The 10,472-nt window shown below is 29.6% G+C and overlaps 1 protein-coding gene across 1 annotated transcript; it reads left to right on the forward strand.

Annotated features, from left to right (window-relative positions):
* The first annotated feature begins 1,822 nt into the window (after positions 1-1,822).
* On the forward strand, positions 1,823-5,187 carry LOC125848858 (coatomer subunit epsilon-1). Its single transcript, XM_049528802.1, has 7 exons — positions 1,823-2,057; positions 2,169-2,258; positions 2,805-2,956; positions 3,934-4,069; positions 4,148-4,303; positions 4,574-4,653; positions 4,893-5,187. The coding sequence occupies exons 1-7, from the start codon at positions 1,890-1,892 to the stop codon at positions 4,984-4,986; spliced, it is 876 nt and encodes a 291-aa protein (XP_049384759.1). The 5' UTR covers positions 1,823-1,889; the 3' UTR covers positions 4,987-5,187.
* Positions 5,188-10,472: the final 5,285 nt, after the last annotated feature.

Here is a 10,472-nt window from a genome sequence, read left to right on the forward strand (position 1 = left end):
GGTGAAAAATAAAATTTGAAATTGGAAGTATTTTTAAAAAACAAATTTAAAATTTTTTTTCTTTGGGGGTGGGTGGGGGGGGGGAGGTGGGTGAGGGTAGGGATGGGGTGAAAATAAAAATTTGAAATTGGAAATGTTTTTTAAAAAATAAACTTTAATTTTTTTTTCTGGGGTGGGGGAGGGGAGGGGGGTGAGGGTGGGGTAAAAAAAAAATTGAAGTTGAAAAATATTTTTTAAAAGGGAAAAGGCTTAAATATGCTATCGAACTTTCAAAAAAGGCTCATTTATGCCATCCGTTAAAAAATTGGCTCATCTATGCCATTATCGTTTAAGAAAAGGCTCATTCATGCCATTATTTTTTAATAGTGGTTTTGCAAAATCATTTTTTACACGTGGCCAATTATAATTCGGCCACATCATTATTTTTTTAATAATAAAAAATTAAAATTCTGAACAAAAATTGAATCAAAATAACCCACCTAAGTAAAGATCCACTCAAATTTTTAAAAATCCCTATAACCATCAGTAACCTAATTCTTTCATTCACCTTTAATCTAAAAAGCCCTAAGATCCAATGCAGTCGCTGCTTCCCAGACCCCCTCACTTTTGGCAATGAAACCCAATGTGAGAAATGGATACTATAAATCGACATAGCTTCAACAACAGCTGGGAGTACAAAATGTCTTACACCAAAAAATGCAAGCAATTTTTCTATGCAGGAAAACAACAAATTGAATGAAAGAATTGGGTTACTGATGGGTTATAAGGATTTTTTAAAATTTTGGGTGGGTCTTTACTTGGGTGGGTTATTTTAATTTAATTTTTATTCAGAATTTTGAATTTTTTTAAATAAAAATAATAATGACGTGACCAAATTGTAATTGGCCACGTGTAAAAAATGGTTTTGCAAAACCATTGTTAAAAAATAATGACATGAATGAGTCTTTTCTTAAATGGTAATGGCATAGATGAGCCAAACTTTTAACCAATGGCATAAATGAGCCTTTTTTGAAAGTTCGATGGTATATTTGAGCCTTTTTCCTTTTTAAAATAAGCTTTAAATTTATTTTTTCAACAAAAAAAAATGATTTTTTCAACAAAAGTTGTAATTTGAAGTTGGAGGAAAGTTTTGGAAAATGTTTTCCTTAATTTTTGAAGGGAAGTCATTTTCCTTAAATTTGATGAAAACGAGTTGATTTAGAAAACATTTTCCAAAACATTTAACCCAACCAAACATGAGAAAATTGGAAAACATTTTTCATTCCAACCACACCCAATATGTAATTATTTCAAACTATAGAGTAGATTAGTATTTAGGACAAATTATAGAAATACACACCTTTTGTTTCACTTATTTTCATTATCCCCTATTACTTTTAAAAATATCCAAAATCTCTTATTTCTTTAATGTATCTGAGTTGCATATTAATGTATCTGAGCCAGTATTTTATGTATTCGAGCTACATATTATGTATCCGAGTTACATACTAATGTATCTGAGCCAGTATTTAATGTATCCGAGCTACATATTAATGTATTCGAGACAGTATTTAATGTATCCGAGCTTCAATTATTGTATCCAATTTTTTTAATTTTTAAGGGATTAATGTAATTAAAAACTTATTAAGGATAGATTGTAATTTCATATTAAAACTATGAGATTTATGTAATACACTATTTATGGTTTGGCTAAAATGGCAAGTGTGTTAAAAGCCCAAAACGCTATCGGGCCTAATAACCAACGACCCGCCCAACTCATTTCGTAGCACTCTTTGCTCAATTTTCACTTCAAGTTTCGTTTTTTCTGAGATCTGAATCGAAACAACAACAAATTGAAGAAGAAGAAAAAAGACTTTGTGTTGAACGAAGAAGAAGAAGAAGAAGAAGAAATGGCAGGATCAGGACCCGACCCATTGTTCGGATTGAGGAACAACTTCTACATAGGTGCTTACCAAGCTGCAATTAACAACAGTGATGTACCAAATCTCTCTCAGGATGACGCCGTTGAAAGAGACACACTTGTTTACCGATCTTACATTGCCCTTTCCAGTTATCAGGTTTTTTCTTCTTTTTGAGTATTTTTATGATTTGGGTTTTGTTTGAATTCTTCTTTGATTGTTAATTCTTTGTGTTTACTAGTTAGTTTCTTCTTTGTTTTGCCATTACAGCTTGTGATCAATGAGATCGATGCATCAGCTGCTACTCCTCTTCAAGCTGTCAAATTGCTCGCTTTGTACCTTGCCAGCCCTGATAATAAGGTGAAAATTTGATTCCGAAATCTCCCCTTTTTTACTCTAGTGATCCTTTTGAGAATTTGGTTGGTACCGTGTCTTGTTATCTGTAATTTTGAAGGTGCCCTGATCTGATGTGGTAGATCTTATTGAAAATAAACTCCCAATTACAAAGGATTTCTTCCAAAGTTACCAATTTTGAAAAAAAAGAAAGTCTTTCCATCCTTTTGGGGTGGATGGGGGTGGGGTGGGGGGGGGGTGTTAACTCAAGTACATCCATTCATCTATAGTATTTGCAGCTGGAATAGAAATTTTAGGAAATTCAGTTTGAGTGACATTACATTACGGGTTCCTGTTTATTGATAAAAACATGGAGAGGAGTTGAGATGAGTTCTCCTTCCTATATAGTCCTTGATCAAAGAAAATGAATCATTTATTTGTAACTATAAATTTTTAGGAAGATGCTTTGTTATAATCATCATTTTTGTTCTTTGAAGAAGTGTTCTTCTTCTTCCCTATTTATTATGGACAAGAAGAGGGTAATTAGTTGTAACTTTCTTTGTTATGTTCTAGGAAGCAGCAATTGCCAGCCTTCATGAATTATTAGGAGATCCAGCCATAGGAAGCAATCCTATACTAAGGCTAATTGCTGGGATTGTGTTCACGCATGAGCAGGATTATAATGAAGCTCTGAAACACACAAATGCTGGTGGAACAATGGAACTGTGAGTTGCTATATTTTCTTTGATTGTATAATTGCTTTGAAGGTGCTATGCTAAATAGTGTAGAGATACATTGAGGAATTTTCTTTTTAATGGACTGATTGCCTTGATTTCTATGACTATTGGCATTGTACTAATTATACTATTGGCAAATGCTATTTAAAAATCTGCTCCAGGAACTGCATGAATGGTTGTTCTGGGACAAAAAGGCCTGTCCTTGTGAGACGTGATTGTGACAATGGTTGTCTACCAAAAAATATTACAGAATGGATATAATAACATAGCTTATTTTCTAGGGAAAGTACAACTAGAACCTTAGAAGTGCTAATAGTCTTAATGCAGTCCTGTGCAAGTATGAGTTTATGCTAGATCTCCTGGCAGCTGATCAAATCGCATATTTTTTGGTGGTTCAACTTCAAACACTCCTTCAAAAGCCTTCAATTCTGACATGTCTCTTTCTAAATCTTTTGTTTGGTTATACTATTTCTGTTTGCACACTTTTGTTACACTGTGTTTCGCTTTTTTGTTATTTCTTAATTGATTATACCAATCACGATATTCTAATTAATGGAACTTCATAGTAATCACAAAAAAGAAGAGTGGAACACCATTATTTTGAAATTTGTGTAGGAATCATGGAGAGTACTGGCTAAGGAAATTGTAGACTGATACATCTCCATAACTTATCTTGGTTGAATTCAAATTTATGCCTTGAGGCTTAAGCTAGATTAAGAAGCTTCCTTTCAAACTGACTTTGTCATTCCTTTCTTGCTTTACCTTGGCTAGTTTAGTTTCTAGATGTACCCTCATATTTTTGGGTTGTGCGACTGGTTGTAGTCTTGACTTTGTAATGAATTTCTGCTTTAGCCTTTAATGGATTTGAGGTCTAGAATACTTTTTATTTTTCAACCATCTACTTTGAGGTTAGAATCTATGTATAAAAATCATTTTCATTTCCCTGACTAAATGTGCTTATGCAGGCATGCTTTGAATGTCCAGATACTCATTAAGATGCATAGATCAGATTATGCAGAGAAACAGTTGAGAATCATGCAGCAAGTTGATGAAGATCATACACTAACTCAACTTGCAAGTGCATGGTTAAACTTGGCAGTGGTACATAACAAATTCAAATATGGTTACCTAACAAAAAACTATTAGTTGGGAACATTTATAAATATATTCTATTTTCAGGGTGGTTCAAAAATACAAGAAGCATATCTTATTTACCAAGACTTCTCTGAGAAGTATCAGATGACTAGCTTAATCCTGAATGGGAAGGCTGTATGTTGCATGCACATGGGTAACTTTGACGAAGCTGAGACACTGTTGCTTGAAGCGTTAAACAAGGTAACTTTGACATGATAATTGTCTTTTATTTTCATCAGTTGAGCTAGTACTTATAAAAGAATCAATTAACCTTCATATGTCCAAATTCAGTTGATTACACTGAACAATTTTGCTAATCATTCATTTAGAAAGTCTTTCTCACAATGCATTATCATGGCATTTACAGTTGTTTTTGATGCCTTCTCATTATATGCACATCATTTTTATGACGATGTTTTAGAATGTGTTCCTCTATTCCTTTATCACTTACAAGCTTGTTCATTTATGCAGGACGCTAAAGATCCAGAAACTCTGGCCAATCTGGTTGTCTGCAGTCTTCACCTTGGGAAACCATCCACACGTTATCTCAAGTACGATGAGTCCATATACTTACCATTTGTTTCAACTTTTTAGTGAATGAATCTAGTTGTGATTCCATAATGGTTATAGAAGGATAGAAAAATTGTCCACTTTGGAAGTATCTTCTGTCCATAAAAATTTTTATGGTGATATGAAGATTAAGACAGTTTAACCATGACAACACCAATTTGTTGTCTTGGTAGTTAGAAAGGAATACTAATGGGCTGCTTTTGTTACTTGATGTTTGCAGCCAGTTGAAATTATCGAACCCAGAGCACACACTTGTCAAGCGCGCTGCATCTGCTGAAGAAAGTTTTGATAGAGCAGTCCAAACTGTTGCTTGAGGAAAAGTTGCTGCATGTGCTAATGAGTAAAACAGGCAAATGAGGAAGCTATCTTTTGTAGTGTCAGTTCTGGTGCTTGTTCATTTGGTTATTCTCATGGGACAATTTAAAGATTGGCCTGTTATTAATGTAAAAATTTTACCTGCAACATTTTGATGAGTTGGATCACTTATATTTCAGATGGAAAAATATGGGCTTTCAGTCTGGGTATTGCTACAGTTCAAACAAAATTTATCACTTGCGTACTTTCTTCTTACCTTATTACTTGTCCACTTTTTTCTTTATGCGCTTCTTAAGAAGTCATAAATAAAAGAATGGTAGTTTTAATTGAGATTTTTTTTTGGAATTTTACTAACTTGTTTACACTTTTAAGAATTAGTTGTAAGGTGGTAAGGGTAAAGTGAGAAAAAATTAATGAATTTTATCTTAGTTTTGTAAATTGACAAATAATTTGAAAAAAAATAATTTTAGTAACGTGAACAACTAATATGAAATGAAAAAAGTAATATCTAATTTAACCTTATTAATTATTTTTCAAGAAATTAAATTTATAATATTTAAATGATATAATAAAATTATTATAAGGAGCGTGGCAACTCAATATTACATTAGTAAAAATGGCAAGACTTAAAATAACATGATCATGAGTAGGGGTGTGCACTATTCGGATTAAACCGAATAACCAAATCAAATCAAACCGAATTTTTATTTGGATTGATTTTTTGGTTTTTCGGATTGGTTTTGGATTAATAAATTACTTTGTTTGGATTTTTGGTTTGGTTTTGGATTTAAAAAATTAAAAACCGAAAAAACCGAATTATATATATATATATATATATAAATGCTTATGTTTAGAATTAAGTTGGAGTTAACCACTTTTGTCCTTTTTTGGTTATTGTCTTTCATCATGATTACGTTTATATTTTATATTTGAACATTTATAATAGGTATACTTATAAGTATTGTGTTTTAAGTTTTACTTATGATTTATATTAGAAAGTATATTTAAGAGATTCAACATTATTATTTTGGTTATGTTATTAATTATTGACATAACCGAATAACCAAACCGAAAAAAGCTGAACCGAATAGAGGAAAACCAAACTAAATTTATTTTGAATTGGGTTAGGTTACACTTTTACAAAATCAAAAATCGAAAAATTCAAATCGAATAGTGTAAAACCAAATCAAAAAACTGAACATCCCTAATCATGAGTCTACCTAGTATCATACCTATTAAATTCATCTTTAAATTCGAGATTCTTTATTAATTTTTTATCTTCCTTTGTTTAATGAAGAAAAATAAATGTTTTAATGTTCTCTACCGTTCTCCATAATTCTTCATATTTTATAAAAGAAGTAAAAAAAAAAAAATCAATTTTAACTATAATCTGGAAAATATATCCCTATATAATTTGATTTTAGACATTCATTTTAAAAATTAGAAAATACTAAAATCCTACATAATTTTAATTTCCTATTCCAATTTTAAATTAATCTTCCAACAATTAAATTAACCTCCTCATTTATGAAAGTGGACAAAATCTCAAGACACGTGGCTTGTAATAACGGATTTAATTCCGTCCTACCAAAGATTTTTTTTTTTTCAAAAAATGGAACAAAGAGAGAAATAAAAAACATGAAACATGAAGTAAGAATTTAAGATGTGTTGATGTGTCACACTCAGATTGAAAATGTACAAAACATTTAATTGCCTTCAATTTTCTAGTTTAGTAGGGATTCGTTAGGTACTCTTTCTTGTCTCAAATTATTCGCCATATTTATGTATAATTATCTTATTACTATTAAAAGTAACATAGGATGGAAAAATTAATTTTAACATAAATTTCTTATTTGAAATAATTATTTTTAAAAATCATAATAGATAACGAATGAAATAGTAGTGATAGGTGCAATTTCTTGTTCAAAAAAGAGTAAGGTTTCCTTTTCATCCTTGCCATACGCATAATAAATTAGATGGAGAGACCCCATCAAACCTCATTCTTATACAATGACAATGTCAATATGCCAAACCTCCTTATTACCCAATATGTTTATTTTTTTCAATGTATTACTACTAATTTTAATTTTAAGAATAAAGGTATTTGATCGAGTTTTTTTTTTAATTTTATGACAAAGGAAATCTAAGCTCGGTGTGACGAGCTCGACCCAGAAGGCAAATTCCTTGCTTTTGCTGGCAAGGGATTTCGAACTTGAGACCTCCAACATGGAACTCCCAAACCCAAACCACTGGGCCACCCCAAAGGGTATTTGATCGAGTTTTTTTCTTTTCGAAATAAGTATTTTTGGATAATGCAGAAGTCAAATTAGTTTTTTTTCCATGGACAGAGGTTGTGGTGTAGTGGTTGAATTGCTCCACTCTTAACCCGAGGTTTGAGGTATGAGCTCTGGGTATTGAGAAAATTATGTTGGGAGCGCCACCCCTAAATAGACCATGTAATACATAATTCGAAATTAATCGGAGCTCTAATGTGGGCTTCGAACATTAGATTGAGTGGAAAGAAAATAGTGTTTTTTCTTCAAAAAATTAGTGTTTTCGATTAGTCTAAAAAGATTTACATATAAAAAAAATTATACGTACTAAATTAATTAATAACAAATTCTTTCTTTGTAAGCACTGTTCAAAATAAAAAACATACCAAACTGCTATTCTTGCAAAATACTTTTCAAAAAATATTTTTAATTAAAAAATACTTCTCAAAATAAGTTAATTTTGATTGTCAGACACTGACTTGGTGAAGAAAATATTTGGCCATTGGGAACTCATGAAGTTGGCATTTTTGAAAAAATAATTATTGAAGAAAATCAATACACCTTTTTTGAGTGTTTTTTTTTTCCTTTTAATTTGAAAATGTGGTCCATATATAAAAGTGTTGATGACATATATACAAGTTAAAAATACAGACAATAATTCTATCGTTGGAACCAGTTGTCAATGTCTTATTTTTATTTAGTTAAAAAACATTAGACAATGATTAAGGTATCTTTTTTTGAAGTTTTATTTTACTATACTCCTTGCATGCATGTGAGCTAACATTTTGCAAATGGTATTAGTATTATCCCCACAAATTGGAACGTATAAAATTTGATTTAAAATTAATATTTTACTTTTTAAAAAATAATCATAATTTTAAATTTTGCAAAAAGTATATGTGACTTGAAGAGATTATTTGTATCACGTAGGAAGATTTATCGAAAAATAGTTAGCTATTACTATAATTGATTTATTTTGATCAGCAAATCTTTATTAAATTATGTATATTTTAATTATTTTATAATATATAATCACATATTTATTTATAAAATGATTATGAATATACATAATTTATGCCTTAAGATATTACCATACATTACCTATAATAATAAATTATGATTTATTCATTTGATAAAATTATATAAAAACATGCAAATCAAAACTTCAAACTGAAGTAGGTTCTATATTCTATTGTCAACAGCCCAACTTAAGTAGGAGTAATGTATTTTCAAATTTAAATTGAGAAACCTTTTTTTGACTTTGAATGACTCATTGGACCTACAAAGCCTTTATAGCACGTACTAAAATCCAATAATATACCGCCATGTTATAATATATGATGATAATTAATTAAAATGTATAATGTGGAAAAGTATAAATGTGAATGACAGAGTCTTAGACTAGTTGGACACGTTGCATCTAAAATAAACTACTTTTTTTGGGATCTAAAAAGTTAACATGACTTCTCTGCATAAGATACTGACATAAATAAATACATCCTTTACAAAAAAAAGGAATTTGATATAAATATATTTTTTTAATTTTATGGTTCTAAATTAAAATTATGTCAAATATATTAAAATACACTTTAATTTTATGACCTTAAACTTATCGATTGAAAATCTGAAATTAAACTATTACCTAAAAAGAAAAAAAGTCATTTTTTTTTACTACGACTAAAAAGAAAAGTATATCATTTTATTTTATATTCACATCTTAACTAAAAATCTAATATACAAGTACAAAATAGTGCAATGTAATAGCTTTAGATTGGATGAATCATACAGAATAGCTCTAGATTGATTGAATCATTCATTCACCTAACTTTTCTCACAATTACAGTAAAATTATGAGTAATAAATCATTATTTTTAAAAAATTGAATTTTAACTACTACGGTAATAAAGGTAAAATCACAAATTAGAAAAGTCTTATTGCTAGGCAATAATATTATATTATTATTTTTTAGTTTCCCATATCCGGATTCGCGCCTGAAAGTCCCACATTGGAAGGTAAAACGCTCCCTAACAAAAGTGATTCCGTTCCCAAGGCCAGGGGGCTCAAACTCGAAAACTCTTGATTAAGGATAAATGAGTACTTACCACTCCACCACAACCCTTGTTGGTATAGACATATTTTATCATTATGATAAATAAATGTGGATCTTAGAAAATAAAAATCATTCATATTTTATCACGAGACGTGTGAGAAAATTTGTTAGTAATCACACCTTTTTAACGATTATAGTATCCCAACTAATTTATAAATATATCTAATTGTTTTATCAAATATTTATTATTTCTCATTATTATATATATATATATCGAATAATTCTATCATATTTCGGAGTAATATTTTTATCATATACAAACCTACAAATATTAGAAAATATCTGTCACTATTTGACATGTAACATCATCACGGTCTGAAAGTGCTTAGCAGTTTTGAAAAATTGGCCAAATTTGAAAAGTCAATAAAAATAGGAAATCCAAGTTTGAAGTTTGAATTTAAATACAAGTACGGTAGTCCTTAATTACTTGTCCCATTTTTTCTTTTAATAATTCTCATTTATCAATTTTGATAAATTAAAAAATGCCAATTTTTTTATCTATTATATTCTTAACTAATTACTTTAAAAAATATAGAACTTCTTAAAAATTTTAAATTTTAAATTCATCTATTTCATAATTAATAGGAATAAAATAATAAATTCACTATATTAATTATTATTTTCTTAATAAATAAGTCAATTTAAAAATAAACAAGTAATTTATAGGACATAGAGTATTAAATTCAGAAAATATAGGAAAAAACAACAAAAATGGAAATATAGCCGCCTCTCTTTTTCTTCCTTCCGCCCACGAGAAAAGTGGAGACCAACCAACAAAAAAAGGTCCACTTCTCCCTTTTTTCAAACGATAATATACTCAGTAAAATTCAATGCATGGAGATAAAAAGAATTACTTTTAAAATTCAAAATAAGTGTTATGAAAATAAGATGGACAAAAAAAACAACATAAATTTGAAAAATAAAATAATTACTATACAAATACAACAAAATTATTTTTAAGAAAATAATGAATAGAGAAAACGATTTTATTACCTCTTCCTTGTAAAAGTAGTGACATAATCAAGTAATTCACAAAAGAGTAGACTACTAACGCATAATTCATGAAAGAGTAGAGTAGATTGTGAAAAATTATTTTAAGTAG

Source organism: Solanum stenotomum, chromosome 12 (genome assembly GCF_019186545.1).
Source record: "Solanum stenotomum isolate F172 chromosome 12, ASM1918654v1, whole genome shotgun sequence".
Classification (NCBI taxonomy): Eukaryota; Viridiplantae; Streptophyta; class Magnoliopsida; order Solanales; family Solanaceae; genus Solanum; species Solanum stenotomum.